This window comes from Lathamus discolor, chromosome 3 (assembly GCF_037157495.1).
Source record: "Lathamus discolor isolate bLatDis1 chromosome 3, bLatDis1.hap1, whole genome shotgun sequence".
NCBI lineage: Eukaryota > Metazoa > Chordata > Aves > Psittaciformes > Psittacidae > Lathamus > Lathamus discolor.
Window position 1 is genome coordinate 136,914,770 of NC_088886.1, and position 23,888 is coordinate 136,938,657.

At 42.3% G+C, this 23,888-nt stretch overlaps 1 protein-coding gene across 3 annotated transcripts in view; it reads left to right on the plus strand.

The window, feature by feature from the left end:
* Positions 1 to 23,888, plus strand: part of ARMH3 (armadillo like helical domain containing 3) — a 134,937-nt gene that overhangs the window by 51,506 nt on the left and 59,543 nt on the right. For all 3 annotated transcript variants that reach the window (XM_065672088.1, XM_065672087.1, XM_065672086.1), the window contains 3 exons: positions 7,173 to 7,255; positions 7,752 to 7,878; positions 10,571 to 10,646. In XM_065672088.1, the coding sequence (XP_065528160.1) occupies positions 7,173 to 7,255; positions 7,752 to 7,878; positions 10,571 to 10,646 (286 nt within the window). The remainder of the gene's footprint in view (positions 1 to 7,172; positions 7,256 to 7,751; positions 7,879 to 10,570; positions 10,647 to 23,888) is intronic.

The window sequence follows — 23,888 nt, forward strand, 5'->3', positions numbered from 1 at the left end:
AAATTCTCCTTTTTTGTTTTAAAACTGAGTGCAAAAATGTGCAACCTTAACTCCCAAGACTACTATTTAATCAACAGTGTGAACCTGCACTGTCAGACAGAATAGAATTAAACTGAGTACTCCTTTTCCTCTAAAGGGGAATTAAGCTTGTGGGTGTATGGTTTTTTATTTTTTATTTATGCTTTTTAAGGAAAAAAGCATATTGTTCATTTGAGCTTTAGCTGAATTTGGAAAATTTGGTTTCTCACTGCTTGCTGGATTGCTATCAAGCAGCACTGCTCTGGCATCAGCAATCAGCATTTCCATTAAGCTTGCAATTTTCACACCATTGGCTGCTGTTAGGCTGGAACAGCGAGTACCAGGGATGGGGAGCATGTAAAGAAAGTAAAGGATTGGAAGTGAAGTGGCCTACTCGACTGATCCTGGAAGCGTTGGGTTATGCCAGCATGTGCTCCAGCCCTCTAGCAAGCTGTTGTTTCTCATTAAGAATACAGGCTGCTTCATGCTTATACTCAGAGTCATGGGGAGAAGAGGGAACAACTGTTGGGAGTGACGAGATGCTGGTGATGGGGAGCCTGCCAATTGCTGGCTTCTGTCTGCCACGGAGTTTTAGTGGCTGGGAGCAGGAGTTCGGCAGTGCCTGTGGCAGCAAGCAGGGAGGCAGCGGATAGTGGAGCTGTCCAGACAAGTGAATCATTACAACTATGAGTAGGGTGCTCCCTCCCTGTCAGAGCAGAGGGAAGAAGCTGAAGCAGGTTGACTAGTGATGTTGACAGAGCTTTTATTGCTTCCCCTGCTCCCCTGGGAGGGGACTGCAGCAAGGGTGCAGCAGTTTTGTTTCCTAGCACTTTGGCTGATTGACGGGAAGCTGCAAGTGCTGTCCCTGAGTAATTGATTCACTTGTCCAAGGATGCTGGGATAGTTTGTGCCGCAGGGAGTTCTGGTGCATTAGTTTGTAATAGCAGTATAGCTATTTCTTGGACACGCTTCATATTCCTACTGCTCTATCTGAAAGCTACCTCTGTTGCTTTTTTCTGTCAAACCCTATCTGTAGATATTCATCTCCTGCTGAGTTTGTTTTGATCACTGTTCTGCTGAGTGTCTGCCAGTGCTGAACATGGCCATATCTGCACCCTCTTACCACTCAGGTCATCTCAGTACATTGTATTTGAGCTTTTTGTATCCCTACTTCTGAGTTTATCTTCAGGTATAGCATTTATCACGTTTATTACAGGTGTTTACTCTCTTCCGGAGTCTTTCCTCATAACAGCACAGTGGGGTATATGCTTATCCTAGCTTAGCCCTTCTGACTTCCAGTCTGGAATAGGAGAGTGGACTGGTCTGTGGTTATGGTATTGTCATGTTGCGAGAGTGTTATTTCCACAGTCTGTGCTGTAGTTTCCCTTGTGTAAAAGGGGGTCATGCTGAATTTTGGAATCTGGAAGAGCGTGACGAGAAAGCATTGTTTTGACCATTACTTTTTAACAGGTATTTGGTGTTGACCAGTTAGAAACAGAATCCTGAGTGTAGGTGGGCCTTTGGTTCCTGTTGCTATATATATGCTTTCAGTGCTGTTGCAGATAGGATGGTGCTGTTTACCCTTTTGTGTAGGAGGAGTTGAAGCACAGACAGACCAAAGTGCTGCTTCCTGAGGAGTTGAATCCAGTTTGTTTTCCGTTACAGTCTAGTGCATTAATCCTTACCAGATCTGGCTAACCATGTGGTAGAGTGGTATGGACCTTGGCTTGAGAGTATGTGTATGTGAACAGGATAGCTGTAAGAGGTCCAGGGTGGTTACTGTGCTGTAGCAGCACTCCTAGGTGGAAGATTCCTGTGCAGCATTGAAGTGTTACCCAAATGGTATCATCAGCTGCCCTATATTCCCATGTGAGTGAGTGTCCTGGGTTCAGCAGTAGCAGTCAATTTTTCTCTCTTACTAGCTGGTGCAGTGCTGTGTTTTGACTTTCAGCCTGGGAACAGAGCTGATAACACCGATGTTTTCAGTTGTTGCTCAGTAATGTTTACTCTGACCAAGGACTTTGTGAGTCTCATGCTCTGCCAGGGAGGAGGGGAGGCCGGGAGGAAGCAGAGACAGGGCACCTGACCCAAACTGACCAAAGAGGTATTCCATACCACAGCATGTCATGCCTGGGGATGTAACTGGGTGTTACCCGGAAAGGCACGCTCTCTTCTCGGTCAGGCTCATTTCGGTGGGTGGTATCGTATTCTCTTCCCTTGTTATTTCCCTTATCATTATTATCATTGGTGGTGGCAGCAGTGGTTTGTGTTATATGGTAGTTATTGGACTGTTCTTATCTCAACCCGTGGGAGTTACATTCTTTCAATTCTCCTCCCCGTCCCTCCTGGAGTGGGGAAGGGGAGGGGAAGGAAAGAAAGAGGGTGGGGGAGTAGAAACTGTGTGGCTGACTGGGTTTAAACCATGTCAGTGAGGATCCTCTTAAGGGGGTTGCCAGTTGAAGTACTAAAAGGAGAACACAGAATACACTGTTGGTGCAATGGTAACTTCCAGAGGCAATGAGAAAAAACGCTGCTCTTCCCAGTGTGCCCTGAGAGTTGGAGAGTACAAAATGGCAGGATTTTAGTAGAGTGCAGGATCCTGTTAACTGATGCTATACTGCAGATGAGGAGCCCTCACATCTCTTTTTCTTCTTTGCTCCCTGGTTGAGGGCCATTATATGCACCATTAGAAGATATTTGACCTGTAAGTGCAGCTGATGCAGTGACAGAGGCCTCCATACTGTGCTCAGCCAATCCAAGCTTTCATTGATGTGTGTCTCAGGGCTGTTCTCTTCTGCTCTGTTGTGCAATAACACATCAGAGCCTTCTGATGCTCTTGGCAGAGTTTGTGCTACATTCTGACTTGCCTAAGGGATGGTACTGCTTCTTTTCTTTCCCCCCTTTCCTCTACTTAACCTACCTCCGTGCTCCTGTTGCATTACACGTGATGCATACAGTGAACACTGAGACACTAAATAGAACAGAAACTGTTCAAATCCCAAATGTGCTGGGGCTGAATATACTTCTGTTTGAAATGAGGCTTACAGGGAGAGAAGGTAAATCTGCTATGGGAGGAGGAACAGAAGGAGAGAGAGAAGGGCATCTGTAGCAGGAATTACTTCCTTCCTGGGAGAAGAAGAGATGTTGGCTGCCCACAGTCTTATCACAGAGGATTGCCTTGAAGAAGGGTAGCAAATAACTGAGCAGGGATACTGTTGCTCCTCAGCACGCAGGCTGGCCGCAGGAGCTGATAAAGGAAAATGTCTGCCCTCAAAAACAGCTGTGTGGCAGAGGAGCTAAGAGCTTCTTTCACTGCAGTCATTTCAGTTTTAAAAGCAGGGAGGGTATCTAAAAGCTGGTGATGTCGCTTTTCATCCTTTGGCTATAATAATCCTTGGGAGAGAAAATTGCCTAAAAACCAACCTGTATGCTTTACACCACTCACAAACAGCAAATCATACGGCTTCATGCCCAGCATAAGTGTCCACTCAACATACTTTTCTACTTGGTTTTGAGGCTATAAATGTAGGTGTTCAAGGCTGTGTTCTCATGATTTAAGAGGCACAGCCAGTGTGCTCAGCTCAGGTCACAAAATTAGGAGCTTGCATTCAGATACTGATGGCTACTAGTTTAGTTTAGTTACAGCCTCCTGATTTTGTTGCTAAAGAAGTTCTAGTGACACTATAGTATTGTGGATGTTTCAAGACTCATCATAGCAGGGTCACTGTGTCCTGGGAAGGGATGACAAGGATAACTTCAGTTAAAAAAAACAAAACACCAAACAAAGATTCTAGAGGCTACTGCAAAAATGGTGCTGTTCTGGTTTTGGGTATTTCATGCCCAAAACATCCATCACTGTTAAATCCTGGAGCACAAATAATTGGGATAACACGTCTGAGCCCAAACAAGGGCCACAGTTTGCTTGTGCAGCCGAGTGACTGAGCTGCTCTTCTATTGGGAAAAAACATGGATCATTTCCTGGCTTCTGTGAGAGGGCAGCCTGCAGATTGGATATGAGAGGTGAACAGTCAGTTGCAGCAGGGAAGAAGTGACACATTTGGCTTGGGTTTCAGGTTGCTCAGGAATAGTAGTAGCAGTGCTTTGTTGGAGCTCGGGGCAGAAGAGCATTCAGCCGGTTGGACCTTTGCTGGAAAGGTTTGTGAGTGTAGTTGTCACTGAAGGGTGCTGGGCATTTGAAGCTGGATGTAAAAGTTGTCAATCCTGAAAACTCCAGGGCATAGCTGTCCTCATTTTCAGTATGTTGTCTGCCTTACAAGCAAATTAGAGATACAGGTAGCCATTAATTTAAGGGTTCATTTTCCACAGTTTTTCCTAATTAGGAGCACTGCAAATTTTTTAGGAATGTGTGGTTTCCAAACAGTTGGATAAATTTGCCTGTGCAGTGCACGCAGTGACTAAACCTGTGGCTCTTCTGACCATCTTTGAGCCCAGCACTGAGCTGTTTCTTCATATGAAGCGTGTCCTTCTCCTTCCTATCTCTTAGGGAAGGAACAGCCTAGATTAGCTGTGAGTGGGCTATGACACGATGCGATTCATTTCAAGCAGTGGTAATCTTGTGCTGCCTTTCTAACTGGAATAGGAAAATTAAACATGAGCAAATTCATCACAACAATTGGAACAAACATAAGAGCTGTTGTTGGGGTGGAACAGAACAAAAGTTCTCCTTAAGTGTCATCACCAGCCTAGAACATTGCAAGTGCTCTACAGTTCAGAATGGTATCTGAGAAATACTGCGGTGGGCAGTTGTAGAGTACTTGTCTCTGGCAGTCAAGGAGTGCTCATGCTCTGGACAGACAATGGTAATGCTCGTTCTTTTAAAAACAGTGTCTCTCCATCACAGGCAGCTTTCACGTTCACTGTGTTTGGATGTTCAGCAGTTTCTCATTATGCTGTGTGATCACCTGCAGGCAAAGGCCTTTCAGCAGGGTTCTGGGGGGAGACTGAGAAGCTATGGACATCATACCACTTGTTAGAGGAAATCCAGAGCTCTGCCGCTCTGCGCTCAGAAGCCCCAACTGCTGTATTTTGGACAGCAATGCCTGGTCACGAGATGTGGCTGTGTGGGATTTCGTGGCTGGGAAAGAGGTAAACCCATGCTTATAACTGTAAAATAGAGAGACGGCCAATAAGCTGCTGTGGCAGAGATGCAGGATAGCTGTCTCCAGTCCAAGGCACTGACTGCGGGAGACTACTTTTTTGCTGTGGAGGCTTGGTTACCTTGGCAACGTGTTTTTAGCTGGATCTCTGCTCCGGTGGAGAGCCTGTCTGTACCTGCTACTTCTTTGTTTTGAAATGGCTGGTTTACAGGAAAATATCTGACAGAGTATTTCCAGAGCTGGATTACTGTGGAATCCACTCTCTGCTTTTGGTCCCAGGAGTTTCAGTGTGGTGATGAAGTGATGATGATATGGGGAGCTCTGTGGCTGGATTGAAGAGGTGTTAATATATTTGCTTCGTGAGGGGGGGCTGCTGCCATGGAAGGGAGAGATGCTGCTGATGATTGTTAAATCCTGGAATAGCTCTGAAAGATGACTTGTGTGTCTGGAGTTTACAGAGAACTTTTTGTTCATTCTGGTTTGCAGTTCAGCATCAAGCCACCATCTGGTAGATGAAACTGAAGTAACTTCTGTCTGCGATGAGTAAATACCCACACTAGGGCTATAGGCTTCCCTTTTGGGGGACATATATAAACTTTTGACACTCCTGGTGAACTTCTAGCATTAGAAGGTAGTGGTTGCAGGGCTGTATTCAGAATCTGACAATTTTGTTTCCTTCCAGATCTTACCAGGCTCTTCACATCTGCCTTTTTACTGTAGGTTGCTTGGTTTTACCTTTTGTGAACATTTTGTAATCCTGAAAGGGGGGGAGGTGGTGTGTGTATCTAAACTTTGCCCTTACTTAATTCCTGTTCCCTGCGCTTTATCTCTTCTTATTTTATAGGAATGTAGATGAATGGTCTGTTCTCTGTATTCTGTGGGGTTCTCCCAAACTGGAGCTGGTTTTCTCAGGGGTTACTGTGTAGTGCGTAACAGCTGTGCAACGGTGGGGGGAAGGATGGATTTACAAGTTCTAGTTATAAGAGACTGGAGTAATACCTGGCGCTACTCTGTTAGATGCAGGTAACAATTACTAGGTAATTAAGAGCCTTTTAAAAAAAGTCTGCGTTCCAGCTTGACTTTGCAGGCCACCTAATTCAGATGTTTTAAGTCTTGACATCTGTTGACTTCAGAGCAGAGTACATTAAGAGTCTGTTAGGCAGGCATCAGCTTTCAGTGCTGAGCAGCTGAAGAGTAATGCAGAGAGCAGCCCTGAGTAATGCAGAAGAAAATAGCTTTCCTTCTTCGAAATTTTCAAGAACTAGTGAAAACAAGATAAAGAACTTCCCATTTTATCAAGTGGACGGAAAACAATTGTGTAAAATCTGTTTGATTAAAGCTCTTTTAGCCAGCCTTTTTGTTAATTCCCACTATTGCTAACTGATTTTGAGCAGCTACAGCTATATTTGTTTTTTAAACAAGTGTGAACCAGATCTGTAATCTCTACTGCATAGCCCTAGATAACTGACACAATAAAGTGCTACATCCTTCCTTGTAACATTGCAGCAGCATTGACACAGAGCTACAGAAGAGCTATGCTGTGGGTTGTTTGGGGGTTTTTTTTCTTGTTACTTTGGGTTTTTTTAACTGCATGTATCAACAAGAGTGACAGTTTGGGGCTGACTGTGCGTACATCATGCTGGTGATGTATGAAGCAGAAATGAGACAGTTGGAGTCTCCAACCCCAAAGCTCACTTCAGGATCTAGCAGATAGAAAAATCTCCCCTGAACTGTCTAAGCTAACAACAGACTTACCCTGAGCCTGAGCAGATTTGATTGGGAAGTCAGTGAAGGAGAATAAATGTGGGACAGTGAAATAGCTGTCACTTACCTGTCCAGCACAGTATTTTAGCCAGGACAAACCCCAAACAAACAAATAAAAAATGCCATGCTAAATTGATGTATTTCTGAGAGGTGAGCAGCTGGCATTTAGGTTGGTTTATTCTAGATAATGAAGATAGATCTATATTTAGGTGACTTGCTGAGAATGATTTTGCTTTTAATTTTATTTAAAAAATACATATAATTTTCTCCTAGCTTTGATCAACTTGTTGAAGTTCCTCATGTCTAATGAGACTGTGCTGCTGGCCAAGCACAACATCTTCACCCTTGCCCTTATGGTGAGTACAGGCAACGCAAATATTTTTATTGTAAACAACTTAATTTTGAATGACTCTTAGGAAAGAATCCAGGATTTCTGGGCTAGGAAAGACATATCAGAACAAGACCACAAAGTGGATGAGTATCATCGTGGTTGGTTTCACTCGATGTTTGGGAAGGCAGTGTTTGGACTCACTGTAGGGTCTGCTCATTGAAATGAACAAGCCTATGTGAGGACAGGCTTAGTTTAATTTTCCAGATAGGTAGTATTTGTTCTTGTTCTGTGGCCATTAGAGTGCTTTCCTGGCCCCAGATACAATAATATTTAAGTTTCTTTTCTGTCTCTTCTCCATAATAATGAAAATAATACATAAAACAATGAAGTGATGTAATACTGTGCAATGCAACTGAGAGGTATTTCTTTAATGGTTTCGGATGTAGTTTGAATTGGTTTTGTTGCAGAATAGATTTTGAGTAAATATTCCTGTTGTAACTTCTTTTCACTTCATTGTATAGGTTGTGAACCTGTTCAACATGTTCATCACTTACGGAGACACCTTTCTTCCCACTCCCAGCAGCTATGATGAGCTGTATTACGAAATCATTCGGATGCATCAGAATTTTGACAACCTTTATTCTATGGGTGAGTACCTCCTGACTGGTGAGGACTACTGTTGACTGGAAGTGAGGGTGGTGGTAGAGGGATGATCGTGTCACGTGTTTTTTATCAACCTACTACTCATATGTCTTGGCAGTGGACATGTTTTGTGTACTAGGATGTGTTTGGTAAATTAAGAATTGAGAGGGGGATAAACTTGTTAAAGGTGTATTTTTTTTTTTTAGAAAAAAGAAAAGGGAACAAACTCATTGCTTCTCTAACAGCTACTTACTGTGGTTGGAAATAAAAGTTTGTTGGCACAACTGGGAATGTGGTATTTCACACATCTTCGCATGGTTTACATCTGTTGCATTCAACAGTTTCAAGTCAGAATGCAGGTACACGCTGCAGAACCAGCCAGCACTGAGAAACTCAGTGCAAACAAGAATTTGGAAGAGAATTTGAGAAACTTACAGCAAGAAGCTTGCTGCGCTAGACAAATCACATCTCCTACACTCATTGCCAAAACAAACCAAGAAAACAGCCCTCACAAACCTGTTTGTAATGACAAGCGAATCACTGGACTCAAGAATGTGCCTATTGGCAAAACAGGGAGAAGCTGCTGTCCTTCAAAGAGAGAGGCATGCTGGAATGCCACCAAGTGATGCTCAGCAGGGAAAAGAGGAACAAAAAGGAGAGCAAGTAATGCATGGAGGCACAATCAGGCAATGTACACACAGGAGCCTGCAGCAGCACTGGTACGGAGCCTGCAATAGCACTGGTGTAGCTGCCTGCGTGCTTGAAGTTCTGAAGCAAAGACAGCTATAGGTTTTATTTGCTTTCTTCTAGAAGGACCTTTCTTCACCCCCTGCTCCTTTCTCAGTGTGATCACCCAGTGAACAGCAGGAGTTAATATAAGTATATAAGGGGAGTTAAAAGGCAGTGGGAGGGAGACATTTGGCCACAGCCCTCTTCTGACATGGGGGAGAACTGTCATCACCTAAATAAAATTAGCTGAATACTCCCTGCAACTGCAAACAAAAATGAACTGCCTTTTTGTACCAACTTTCTACTGTTTTCATCCATTATATAAGGGATCACTTGGCTATTTCTGTGCCCTCAGAGCATGAAAAATTTTTTGCTAACCCGTTTCCTACTCCCAGGAATTGCAGCTAGTAAAATGAGGTGCTTTTACTAGCTAGTAATTTTTCAAATCTGTCCTGTGTGGAAGCTGAAGGAAAGTGGGACGGAAGAGTAACACACTCAAATGCTTAGTTGGGTTGCAATAGGCACATCTGACCTGTTGAAACAGTTCATTTCTTACATGAATTTTTTCATCCTACTACACCAAGCAAACCCCTTTGAATTAATGGAAACCCTCTCTGAATACATTACTTCAGATATTCAAGTGCAATACCTACTGTTTGACAAACTAATGTTACCCAGAGCTGACATCATTGTTTTTTTTTCCTGTAGATGACATGTAATGGTAGCACTAGGAAGTGAGAAGGTAGCACTGTTTCAAGTTAATGAAAGCCACAGTTTAACTAGGAGTCCTGACAGCTTCCCTTTACTTGTGAATCCCATCTCACAGGGACTACAGTCACCCTTCTGTCTCTTAGCCTTGGGACATTCGGTAGCACAAATGAGAAGGCTACTCTGTCCTTCAACTTCCCTGTTAATGTGGTTGAAACTTTCAGAGTTAGAAGTGAAGATGAAATCTAATTGCTTTGGGGTTTATTAATTTATTTTTCTTGTCCTGAATCTGAACTTTATCCAGATCTGCAGGATTGAAGGCTTCTCTCATGTGATAATAGGCATGAGTATGCAGCCACTCTGCTTATGAATTCACTTGTAGCATCTGTGTTTCTAGATGGTGCTAAATTTGGGTGATGTGCTTTTCCTTCATGTCTAAGTCGAGGGTGAACCTTCCTTGTGGAATGTAACCACCAGAAAACCCTCTGTATACAAATTAATAGAAAATTCTCTCTATTTCGCCAGTATGGAAATTAACCAAACATTTGCTACAGGCTCTGTTACTGTTTTGGTACTTGCAATGAGATGTGCAGGTAACTGCCACCATAGAAACACTACATATTCTGACCTAAATAAATATTTTTGGTACTCTGGCAGAAAAGAATTGGATTCCCTAGAAGTTCTTGTTGCAGAATGTTTTCAGATCTGCTCCAAAGTCTGTTAGAGACCATCTGTGCTGCAGAACACCCTTGTTCCTACAGGGAGTGTTTTTTCCCTAGGCTGGTGTGTAATTCCTCTCTTCATTTCCACATAAATGGGGAGGTAGAGAATCCATCACTGCTGGGTGGGTTTAAATTGCAGGATGTAGTCCAGCTCAGATGGAACCTTGCATATATAGTAGGAGCTGGAGGAGAGTGGTGGTGTGTGGAATGAAAGGTCTTGACCTGGGATGCTGCCCCGTTTCTGGGGAAAATGAACTTTAATATGTGGTGATAAAAGCAGTTAGGAGGACTTAAGCTCTTCTATTCCCTCTGCTTCCTGTCTGCCAGCCATTTTTTTGTTCTGCTCACGTCTTCTGTGCTCCTTACCTTTCAGAAGGGCACTGAAGGGCACTCCAGCCCTGGATCACAGATGATTTCAAAGATGACCTTTGTTCTGATGTGCTTCCCAGACTGTCGTCTCGCTAAAGCGATTTTTTGACATTTTGGATTAGAAAAATGCCAGTTCTGTGGCAGCACTGTTAATTGTCTTTTCCTTTCAGTTCTAAGGCTGTCTACCAATGCTGGTCAATGGAAAGAGCCTGCAAGCAAGGTGACTCACGCATTAGTCAATATTCGGTAAGGACTGGAAGTTAATAACCATTTTAAAGATTTTTGTGTCCTGCGTGACTGCGTTCTTATCGTGACACTTTCACATTTGTTGTACTGAATTTAGTTTTGAATTTGTTCCCTTTGTTGGGCTAAATTGCTGCTCCATACAGGGCCCACTGGGATAAAGAGAGGATCACCAGAGTTTGATTGTCCTCTCTCTAATAATTCTCTTGGCTCTTCTTTAGACTGAGTGCTTTCAAAGCATGGTACAAGCTGTAATGAACTAATCCTCACAGCATTCTTGGGAGAAGTTGTATAGTAGGGAACAATGCTGTGCTGGCAGAGCAATTGTGGATTTCTGTTGCGTGATTCTGTTGCAATTCTATGAAGCTATGAAGGGGACTATAAGCCAGCTGTAATAAGCAGATTCAAGGCCTCTTTTAACATTGCAAAATTTGTGCGTGTGTTTAAAACTGATTATTTAAGGACATTTCAGTACTCTCTTAAACCTCTTCCTCCTGCTTAAGGGCAGAATTTATGTTCTACTTGTAAGACTAAGGAATATCTGGGGGTGCTTTTGTGCTTTATTCCTTCATGACAGCCATTATTTCTTGGTTTTGCTTATGGAGCAGCTGGGTACTGGGCAGGAGGTTCCTGGATCTGATGGATTGGAAAACAGAAGAATTTTGAAAGAGAAAATTCATTGTTTGGCTTGTAAACAAACCGTAAAAGATACAAGTATTTATCTGTCCATAATTTCCCTGGTCACCCCAGGCACTTGGTCTACACTATACCGAGTAGCTCAGTATTCTGCATTGCTAGTATTTGTCATTATCCTCACTACAAAAGAGATTGTGTAGGACAAACTGTCTGAGGGCACCTTTCAAGTTGATATACATCTTACCTGTCTATAAACCACCTTAAAGGTTCCCTTAGTAAGTCTGTAAGCTTAGTAACGTCACATATGGTTCCGGAAGATTTATTTTGCTACTATCCTTCTTACTATTTTTTGTAAACAGACATAAATGGATGCCTGTGGGCAGATAATGCATTTGGAGTGAAGCAGCAGAACAGATAGCTGTTGCCAAATTAATGTCATTTAATGTGACACAAAGTGCCTACCTTGGGAATTCTCTGTATACCCAGGAGAGATCTCTAAACTGGGAAGGGAGGAAAAATAAAAGTGCTTGTGCTTGTGCTCACCTCTGGTTTGTGCAACCAAGAGTTTGCGATACCTGTCTCTGGACAGCCTGTATCATGCATGGTGCCGTCTGGAACCAGTGAAGCCTCTAATACGTTTCTCTTCTAGACTTCCGGTAGCTTTCCCCTGCTCCATCCAACTGCTCATGTGCATTGAAATTTCGTGTCATCTTTCACTAGCCTAAGAAGTTTTCATGAGTGACTGCTTTTCATTTAGTGAAATTGGGAGAGGTTTAAATTAGAGATGATTCAAGGCTTAGAGAGGGATTGGTGTTCAGAGAAGCTAATCTGTTTGATTTACCTCCTCTCTCCCTCAAAAAAAGGGGGGGGAAGGGAGAGTGTGTAGGTGTTTTGAATTTCCTCTACCAGTTTGTTTTCTACTCATGGTAAAAATATTACATTTGAAGGGTTCTTTAACTGAATAGATTTTGGAGCAGCCAGTTGTTGAAAGCTGGACAGATCCAAAAGTACTGTGCTTTTGTGAAGGTGATCCACAGCGTGATGTTTCAAAATGGTGACTACTACTTTTTTTTGCAACAGCATGCTTTGGAACTTCCTAAAGATTCATTCCCTACAGTGAAAATAGCTGTAATGAAAGGCCTGTGATAATGTGACAATACTCCATTTTGGCCTAAAGACTGGATTTAGACATTTGAAAGCTGCAGATCGTGCAGCAGAAGGACAAGAGGTTAATTCTTCAAGGAATGCCTCGAGCTTTCCAGAGTCTGAAGTTTTCTGCAGTCTGTTTGGAAAGACCATTTTGACCTTGTCTGTTGGCTACTCCACTTCTCCAGCAATGTCTGTAGGAGGACTTGACACTAGGGCCACATGTTTTCTTCTGGTGTTGGACCAGGAGGACAAGCTGGAGCCTTGTGCGCACATGCTTGTGGCTCTGTTGCAGAGAGTCATGGAGATGTTGCAAGTCCCAATCACCAAAGAGAAAAGGGAGAGAAGATGTTTGAGAAGAATGAACCATTTAGGGCTGAAGACTTTATTAGAGAAACACAGTATATTAATGAATGACAGTATTATTGTTAGATGTAATTTTTTTATCCGTTGATAAGGATGAACCTGGCTTAGCTCCCCATTGTCTGTTTATGCCCCTTTGGTTTCTCCTTAGAGTGGTCTTACTGGACTATTTCTTATTCAGATGCCTTTGCCATGAAGGGGATGAGTTTAGAGAAATTCACTTTGTTGCATTTTTCCCTCAGCTTGTTCTATCATTCTGATAAGTTGTTATGAGCAAGGATTACCTGCTTTTTTCTGGTAACAGTGCTGTGCAAAGTCACACTTTGGTTTGTACCTTCATCTCATTCCAACAGCTACTTAAATAGATAAAAGCTGTCAGTTCATTATCCTAAGGCTTTTGGTAGAAAAGATTATAAATGTAAAAGCATCTCTGTGTGCATGCATGTAGAAAGCTTTAACAAGTGTCTTAAATCCTAGCATACAGTCTTACATGTATTTTCGCTTGAGGAGGAGTGGTGAGTTGTAAACAACTTTTCAGGGCTGCAATGCATTTGTTTTATAGGAGTAACTGTAGACACATAAAACAATCCTGCTTGTACCCCGTGCTGCTGGATTGGCAAGGTCATCTGGTTAATTGCTTTAATAGAGTCAGGATGAGTAATACCTAGAGAATCTTTGACACTTCTTTGTTTAAACTCAGCTGCAGAAAGAGATCCCATTTTGTGTATCCTGTTAACCTGTGAACCGTACTTGTCAGTTGGACTGTATTCTCCACTAGGCAGTCTGATGGAGTTTTGGTTGTTGCTGATTATCTGATTTTTTTCTAGACCTTACTCCAGTGAAAAGAGCAGTCACTAATGTTCTTTTTGAGTATTGTGAGACAGGAAGGCTATTCCTACCTTCTCTCCATACATCTCCTTTTTACAGATGATTCATAATTTCTGTCCAACCTAAAGAAAATAAAAATTTGAAGAAGACAGAATAATAATAACCTCATCTAGTTGAAATCTTCCATACTGTATCGGAATGAGTGATCCCTATTGCTGTCCTGTCCCATAATAGTGATTATAATGTCTGTCTATGGATTTGTATCTGTGGTTTATGTAAATAATTGAGACATGATGGACTGCAAGATGCAGCTGCAGCACTGATGGGGTTGAAATAGAAGCTGCAGCAGTTAGTGGTTTGAAAATTCACCTTCTCACCTATGAGGAAATAAGCACATTTTGAGGCAAGTAATTTTTTCGAGCTAACGAGCCTCTTCAAGATAAAATTGTGCAGGTTTGCATTTAATGAGAATTTCATTAACACAGGGTTCAAAGGGACATCTTCTGATTGCTCACACAGTGAGGAAGGTGGCAGCTGAATCCCTGTATTCTTTTAATAGACTTTCTCTTGATCAGGATTTTTTCAAGGTGAATAAATAGATTAACTCAATGATTAATAGACTGAATTTCCTCATTGTCTGAAATTCAGTCCCATCATAATTTTTAAAGTAATTCTGTTTTTCTCTCTGAAACACTTTTTCACAAGTAGAGAGTAAGTTTTGGGTATGGAACTAGGTCATAGGATTTTCTTCTTTTTGAAGGTGTTTTATGTGCAGTTGTAGCATACACTGCAATCATTGCTTGGGTGCTTTCATTCACTCGTCTGTTTTGAAGCTACTTTTGTTCCACATGAACCACCCTGTGTGATACTCCGGTTGTACAGGAGGTGCTGCTTCTCCCAAGGCTGCTTTTGGGGTTGTAAAGGATAGATTGGGGATTTGGGAGGAGAATTTAAAGCATCACATGGATGTGTATAAAATGGCTGTGGTTGCTGCCAGCCTGGGCAGGAGCACACTGAAGGAACATTTACGATTTCACTTAGGTGAAAGAAGGCCAAATTGGACTGTGCTAGTTCGTTGAGGGATGCCTGTTGTCCCCGCTCTGAAGCTATAGCTCAAGATAAATTACCAGCATTCCATAGAACTGTACTTACTGAAAACCTTGACTAAAGAGGAGGCTTCATTCAGAAAGTGAGCGGTTGCAAGCAGTCCACATAGTACCTTCAGCATTGTTCTGCTTTACTGCAAGGAGTTTAGCATCTGTTCACGGGGAAAGAAAAGCTAAATGCTGCTGACCTCGTCCTGTGTTAATGGGTAGCTGTGGCATTTAAGCAGCAAGGGCACCTGATGGTAGATAAGGGTTTCTGTATAGAGAAGAGGCGATACAGTCAGCTGAGACTGTGTACAAAATATGTATTTATATGTATATACATGCACACATACTTTCCTCCTACCCTCTCCCTCTCCATACAGACATAATGGACACACGTGCATGTTTCTTGCCAATATGAGTAAGAGAATGAAAAAGCCTGTTTATGAAAATAAATGGTCAAGAAAATCTATGTGCGTATGTATAAAATATGGATATCTGTGTGTATATCCATATATATAAATATATAAAAATACATATACATAATCATGTATATACTTACAAAAAAGATTTATATAAAGCACACACACAAACATCTTGCCTTTGAAAATACAATATGTATGGCTACAATACGATACAATAATGAATTATCGACAATACAATAATGTATGGCTAAAAGCCATAATTTCCAAGCTGGAAAAAAAGCCCCTACCACTTGCTTGCTTTCAACTTCTCTGAGATAAATCACAAGTGTTGGCTAAGAATGCCCAAGCGTTGCTCCTGTCAGCAGTGTTACCCTGGGTGTGTACATAACCCTGGGACTGATGGACAGTGCAGGATCATGCAGAACTGCTTGGCTTGGGCCAGCCAGTGCTGAGTGCAGAGGGTGCTGAGGCCATGTAGGTTACCTGGAGTTCTTAAACCTACTTGTGAGGGCTACCACTGGTGAAATAACGACTCCATTTGGTTGTTCACCGAGGTGTGTTTAATGGTAATGACCTCTGACATGCTGTCACTGCTAATCAGTCTGACTGAGCTCAGATCACAGGCTAGTACAAGACAGTCGACAATTATTATTTTTCTTTTAATTAAAAAAAAATGACAAAACCAATGAGAAATTCATAAATGTATTTTATTGGTACTTTAAAATCCTAACATGATGTCAAGATTAAGGATCAAATTGTTACTAAAACACTGTAAGAAAACTTCCAGGCTTTACAAAGGCTGTCTGAAGAATTAGTTCATCACAGTTTTCAGGTGGTAGTCTGAAAAAATTATGATGTTGAAAAACTGAAAGTGGATTCTAGATGTGGATTCTGGCTTGGTTTTGGATCTTTTCTAGTGACCAGTAATCACTTTATTCTTCACTGAAGAAGCAAATTTAATAGAGTCTTCTTGTCTTTTCACGTGTTTATTGTTGCATGCTTTTCTGTTACATAGGGACTGTGGCACAGCACAACAGTTCCTGAAATACCACTGTGGTTATATAGTGGAGCTTGGTTGCTCAGCATTCGTCTGCTACCACTGCTTGTTTTTTCACTTGACCTTTGCAGTATTCTGGTAGGGAAAGTTCATTTGCTAGGAGCAACAGATTTTGATGTGAACAGATTCTGGCATTAGCTGGCACCTGAACAGAGGAAGCAGGTGGATTGAAAGGGAAAGTCCTCTCTTCCAGGCCTTTGTGACTAGCAGCATATTAACAGAAGAATAAAAAAGAAAGGAAGAAGCACTCCTATCTCAGAGTGCGTTGTTTCATTTTCCCATGGCACTTTACCCATGCTCCCAGTGTTTTATTAATGTTTAGGGTCTTTCTCTAGTCATATAACTTCAGCATTTCATTTCTTCTACATGATCTGATTTCTTCTTGAGACTGCAGTGTTAGTTTTCAGTTATTGCTCTTTATTTACTAGCTGATTCATCTTGGTGTGTTTCTTGTACAGAGCCGTAGCCAATTTCATTCTGCTGTAATTTTCTTTCATTCTTTTTCATTCATCAGTAGTTTAATTAAATGTTGTCTCTGCCCCTGGCCCACATCCAAAGAGCAAATCTGTAGTCGAGTGGCATTGTATGGACCAATTCCACCAACACTGCAGTGTGGTTCAGCAAGTCAGGTGCATTCCAGGTCACCTTCCTTCTTTCTGCCAGTAACTTCCATTTCAAGCCCTGCAGCCTGAGAAGGGACTCTGACAATGTCAAGCCTGTTTAATGATTTATTATTTTTTTCCCAGTACGTTTGTAGAAGGATTGATTTCTTGTTTGGTTTTTTGTTTGTTTGTTTGGGGTTTTTTTTGTAGTGACCTAAGGCTTATACAGCCAATACCGATTTTGAGCAAAGCTCTATGGCGAATGCCTCTAGGTGCCATAGTCACAGCTTGCTTTCTTTAACGCACTTGAAAGCCACCTGCAGGGATCACTTTCTCTCTAAAATTTCGCCCTCAAAGCAAGTAACGATTTTTGGAATAGGATGGGAATGAACTTGAAGTGATTCATTCCCAGGGTGGCAGCCTTGCTTAGCTGACTTTCTCAGCTTCTTTCCAATGTCTGCAATTGTATCGGCTGCTTTCATCTCCTGTCTTCATGTTACAAAGTCAACATGTTGGCCTTTTAAGAGGGAACTTGCAGAATGATATGCTTTTGTATTTCTGCTGCTGTGTAAGGTGAAGCATCTGTTCAAGGGAGGATTGTTTCCTGGGTGGAAAGGAAACTTCTGCAGCGCAGCCCCTGTTTGGTAGTCTCATCCTAAGTTCAGCTAGTGTTTTCATGTGGTTCTTGTAAGGTGAACGTCTCACTGCTGTTTACCCTTGTTCACACTTGTGAACCTTTGTCTTACTGGCCATTTTGTTGGAAACATTTCTTCCTTAAGATCAGAAAGTTTTGGAAAGTTAGCAAGGATCTGTAGGCTACTTGGCAAAGTTTGCTGCGAAATGTTACCTCCATTACTGCGGCATTGCAACCCACATTTCATCTACTCTGTATTGAGTGCAGCCACCCTGTGAACAGGGGAATTCCTGTCTGCAAATCTCATTTACTGGATTCATGGGGGCTTACAAAATGGAGTTAGTTAAGCTGCTAGCAATTTTTTGTGGAAGCTGTGTATTCAGCTTTGGAGGTATAATGTTTGGCATATAGATTCAGCTTTTGTGTTAGGAAATTCAGGGTCTGGAGCTTTGGGAAAACAGTCAGCAGAGGAGAAAAGTGGAAGAGACTTCTTGGTGTGATTATGGTCTCCTGTTTGATTTATGTGAGTGACTTTGCACTGCCTGCTGTGAAGAAGTGTGGCACCAGGCAAGAAATTCTTTCTCGTTTTGCTTGCCAAATAACCTTCCTCTGTAGAAACATAAAAATAGTGGAGAATATATGTTAGCACTGGGAGTGGTTTTTGTTGATTTCAGAAGTGGATATAGTGTTTATTTGTCAGAAGGTTGTTTTTTTTTTTGACTCATTCACAGATAGTTTGTTCTTAAATCCCCTTGCTGGGCACAGACAGGTTATGTGTGAGCTCAGTAATACATTAAAGCAATGGCTGCAAAGCTAGGATGAAGTCTTGTAAACATTTTGGGGGTTTTGTTGCAGCACAATATCCACACAGGTCTGCTGGTTTCTCGCGTTGGATGGTTGTATTGTTTCATCCTGTTTACAAGAACAATCTTCATTATTTCTCTGGTGCTGTGGCTGGCCTGAGTTCATTTCTAATTCATAGATTTCAACCTTACAGTCAGCATCTTTGTTGGTAGCTCTAATGCAGCCAGGAAGCAACCAGATACTCTTGGCCCCAAGAACTGGCCCTACAGGGACAGAATTGTAAGCACAGTTTGAAACACCTCCTTATAGCTTGTCAAAATTTTGCCAGTGCTGGTTTTATTCTTTGGGTAAATATAAGGGACTCTGATCTCCACTGGTCTCAAATCTAGCTGTCAAGATTTGCTTTAATGGGGAGAGAACATTAAGCAGCTTTCTTCATAACCCAAACAATGTAGAAATTATTGTGAGCTTAAATAACACCTTTATCCCTTGAAAAATGATGTAGTGTAATGCTGTTTTGCTCTTTTTGTTTAAAAGAAATCTGTTACTCACAGCAGCAGCCAGTGTTATTATTCCCTCTGAAAGTCTGGGCTGTGGGATGTGTATTTAAAAAGAAAGCTTTTCAAAATCCAGTAACATGTATTTTGTATTATCTTACACTAGTGGGGGGCCTAAAATTTGGGTTTGCTCTGGAAATGTAAATGCCTTATTCTTTTAATTCTTCCTTTAGGACAAAATTGACAAAGTACATGCTCATTAAGTACATCTGCTCATTAAGGTAATGAAGTACCTACCTTATCTTGAACTGAAAGTGAGGATAATACATTGTTAGCATGACTGCAAAACTGCAGTCTGTCTGAAGATTGCGCCATAATCTGGAGCTCAGTTCCCTGGGAGCTGTGAGAGGAGGGAATCTTGTTTGTAAAACTTCAGTCATTAGAAGAAATGCACATCGTAGCTTTCAGAGTTAAGATGCTTGTCTTTTAGGAGCTCTTCCCACCAAAGGCCGAGAGGTTGTCTTGTCCTACCGGCACAGGGGCTAACTTCACAGCCATCAGTAAATACCAGGTGGTTATAGCCAAGGCTGAGGTGAAAGTAAACTGCTGCCTGGAGAAAAAAAGGAAGGTTGAGTGAGTTGTGATTTCTGTTTTATTTTTTTCCTTTCAAACGTGAAAATATTTTGGGCTTTTTTGGTACCTGTGTGTCCTGATTGAGACCATGAGATACATCAGAGCTTCAGGTGGTCCGAATTAAATTGGCTGTTTGGAAATCCCAAAATGGAATCTTTTGTTATTACCTTTTTTAGTCTCTAATTTTTTGTCTAACTCTCGTACCTAGGAGAGTTATACAGAAAGTGATGATGTAATGTTTCTGAAGCATCTGTTTCTCCCTTAGCTTTGAAGTCAGATTTCTGTTGCCTGTCTGAAGGGGATGCTAACTGGGAAGGATTGGCAGTCAGAAATGCCCATGTGCTTGCCCACTTCTCAGCAACCAAAGCCAGCCAGATTAAGGTAACAGAGATCTTATGAAGAATTCATCTGTGATGGGTATCGGATTCTGATATCATGCTGGTAAGGATTTAGTTGAAGGATGTTACTCTGGCAAAACTGCCCTGCTGTGCTTCCTCAGCCTGTGCTTCTGTGATCGCTTGGAGCTGGTATAAACTGATAGTGTTGCCGAGCAGGAGGATTCACCTGCCATTCATTCCTGGCATCACTTCCATGGGAAGCACCCTGCATTGTGCATCTGCATAGAAAGAAGGATATGGGGGGCCTGGCCCAGGATAAAACCATCTAGGAAGGAGAAAAAAGAATGAAACAGTGTGGTTTAGCCTTGGTCAGTTCTTGAGCCTTCATTGCATACAGATATACAAGTGGTGGTGCTAGCAGGCAGCTCTGGACAAAACGACAGTCTCTCTCAGCAGCATTGACCTGTTACACCAGTTTATGTCCACTGTCGCCAGTTGTCACTGATTTAACTCTTTGCAGGGGCTTAAGCACATGCTCTCCTGCTTGTTGCTGGTATTAGTGGTTTTTGCAAACTGTTCATGCTGTTAAGAGAAATATCAACATAACCATTGCCTAAAGATTCAGTTTGGGCACCAGGCTTGAGACAATACTGCCATGAGCCCAAAAATGAGAACTTGGGTGCTACTCGTCAGGGAGCCTTGTGTAGGAGATTGCTGACTGAAGGCATCGCGCTGCGGAGTCCTGTTTGATAGGACACAAAAGCGTGGTTTCAAATGTGTGTTATTTAGAGGGTGGCCAAAAGTGGGATGACCTTAAAAGCTTCTTGGCAGTCCTTTTGCCTGACTTTGCTAGACTTTGAAAGCCTAAGTGCTTTTCGTTTTGCTGCTTCAGGTTATTAATAGGTCATCGCTTTGTGTGTTAATTACAGTGACATTTTTCTTCTCAATAGTTGGATTATGGAAAGTTTTTGAGTCTGTGTAGGATGGGAAGTAATGCAAACTTTGTGGCCAAGGGAAGGGTGATTTCAAACTTGAGAACACTGAATTTCAATGGTGACTTTGGTTACTGTGAAAAAATGCTTCTATCCACTATAGAAAATGTCGCTGGTAACTGCTTTTAAGGCAGGATAAGTGCCTTTTATTCTGAACAGATTTGTGATGTTGCCCACACTTTGGATGAGGAATTTTAAACTGGCTCCTTCTTCCAGAAGGTTGTGTTGTGTTAATTAATGTAAAGCTCTTGCTGCTGACAGAGGAGTGTGAATGTGATATACTTAATATTATGTCCTTCTTGTGGTGTCTGAAAAAGCTTAACAGGGAGCCTGTTAAGCAGGGCAGTGTACATGATCAAAGGTTAATTGCTTCTACTTACGCTTTCTTGTAATTATTTAATGTCCTTATAATTTTGCAACACCGTTTGCTTTGGAATCTGAACTTGACATTAATTTTTTTATGGACGTTTGAGATGAGCTTCTGTGAGGCAGACATTCCCTTCAAAACTTGGAAAGCAGTAGGTCTGCCATATGTTGTTCTTGATTCCTTTGTTCATTACCGTTTGAAAGCTGTGGTTGCTTTGAGGCTAGCCCTTGTGTGATATTTTGAGCCTTGTTGAAGGATCAGACTGTGCAGTTCTCACTGGATAGCACTGATTTTTCTTTGTTTGGTGACTTCCATGCATAAACTTCTGTCAGAAATGAAGAGCCACAGAAAAAGTCTGCTCCAAGATCTTGAGTTTGTCTGGAAAATAAAGTAGGTAGGATTGCAGTAAGAAGGGTTCTTCCCAAATTCTTCTCACCATGGGTGATCCAATACTGGAAGAGATTGCTCAGGGAGGTTGTGCAGTCCCCATCCTTTGAGTTACTCAAGTCTTGCCTGAACACAGCCATGAGGAAAGTGGCCTAACTGTCCTTATGCTGAGAATGAAATTGGACCACATAACCACCACAGATCCTTTCCAACCTAACTCGTTTGATTTTAGAGAACAGTCTCTTCACTGCATGGTCAAATCATAAAAGAAGCAAGGAAGCTTGTTTTCTTTGAGTGCACTGTGCTTTATGTTAACTCTGGCTCCAACTAAGGGTGTTGAGTAGAGCACTTACTTAAATCAGTGAGAGCTTGTGATGCTTGGAGTCTCTTTTATTTCTCTGACGTATCAGTAAAGGCTAAAAACTAGGGGACTCGCAGTGTGTGTTGCTGCAGATGCTCTGTATTGTCTGCTGTCTATGAACTTACCAGTAAATTGAATCCTGCTGATGAGATCCAACTATACAACTCAGTCATTTGTGAGAAGAAACTATTCTCAGTATGATTAATGCTGTGGTTGATGATGGGGACAGAAAGCACTTCTTTGAGTAATGCCTATAATGGCATATTCCCCTGCGTGTGTGTTTTGAAGAAGAGTCTATGGTTATTTGAAATTGAGGGCATTTAAGAGGCAGTTAATGACAAGTGAAAATGATAGCTAGGGTAGATTAATTGTTAAATGAATTGTGCCTGCACTTGCTGTCATTTTAATATGTTATCAGTCTAATTGTAAGTATGATGCTGTATAGGCATCAGGAAACAGTATTGTGCACTTAGGTTCAGGTCAGAGAAGTTTAAAGGCTTAGCCATGAGGAGTTTTTCCCCAGTGTAGCCATCTTTTTAGCTGTGTGTTTTTTTGCTGTTTTTTTATATTCGCTCTCTTTCCTCTGGAGTACTGAAATCTGTATTTTGATTAATTTTGCTTTTATAAGTTTTCCCCATGCTTTTATTTGACAGTGCAATAAAGCAATATTTTCTCGTCATCATTTTAATATGAGTTTATGAGCTTTGTTTTAACTGCTTTGAGGATGAGATGGTACTAACTGAACTTAGTCTGGAATGTAGCTTATATATATATATATACACACATATATATTAATTGCACTTTATCTCCACGACTATTTCATAGAATCATAGAATAGTTTGGGTTGGAAAGGACCTCAAGATCATCTAGTTCCTACCCCCCTGCCATGGGCAAGGACACCTCAAACTAAACCATCCCACACAAGGCTTCATCCAACCTGGCCTTGAACACCGCCAGGGATGGAGCACTCACAACCTCCCTGGGCAACTGATTCCAGTGTCTCACCACCCTAACAGGAAAGAACTTCCTCCTTATATCCAATCTAAACTTCCCCTGTTTAAGTTTTAACCCGTTACCCCTTGTCCTGTCACTACAGTCCCTGACAAGAAGTCCCTCCCCAGCATCCCTATAGGCCCCCTTCAGGTACTGGAAGGCTGCTATGAGGTCTCCACACAGCCTTCTCTTCTCCAGGCTGAACAGCCCCAACTTCCTCAGCCTGTCTTCATACGGGAGGTGCTCCAGTCCCCTGATCATCCTCGTGGCCCTGCTCTGGACTTGTTCCAGCAGTTCCATGTCCTTTTTATGTTGAGGACACCAGAACTGTACTCAATACTCCAGGTGAGGTCTCACAAGAGCAGAGTAGAGGGGCAGGATCACCTCCTTCGACCTGCTGGTCACGCTCCTTTTGATGCAGCCCAGGATACGGTTGGCTTTCTGGGCTGCGAGTGCACACTGAAGCTGGCTCATGTTCATTTTCTCATTGACCAGCACCCCCAAGTCCTTCTCTGCAGGGCTGCTCTGAATCTCTTCTTTGCCCAGTCTGTAGCTGTGCCTGGGATTGCTCCGACCCAGGTGTAGGACCTTGCACTTGTCATGGTTGAACTTCATAAGGTTGGCATCAGTCCACCTTACAAGCGTGTCAAGGTCCCTCTGGATGGCATCCCTTCCCTCCAGCATATTAACCGGACCACACAGCTTGGTGTCATTGTCAAACTTGCTGAGGGCGCACTCAATCCCACTGTCCATGTCAGCGATGAAGACGTTAAACAAGACCGGTCCCAACACCGATCCCTGAGGGACACCACTCGTTACTGGTCTCCAGCCGGACCTCGTGCCATTGACCACAACTCTTATGTGTGCGGCCGTCCAGCCAGTTCTTTATCCACCGAGTGGTCCATCCATCAAATTGATGTCTCTCCAATTTAGAGAGAAGGATGTTGTGTGGGACAGTGTCAAACGCTTTGCACAAGTCCAGACAGATGACATCAACTGCTTTACCCCTGTCCATCAGTTCTGTAGCCCCATCATAGAAGGCCACCAAATTGGTCAGGCAGGATTTCCCCTTAGTGAAGCCATGCTGGCTGTCA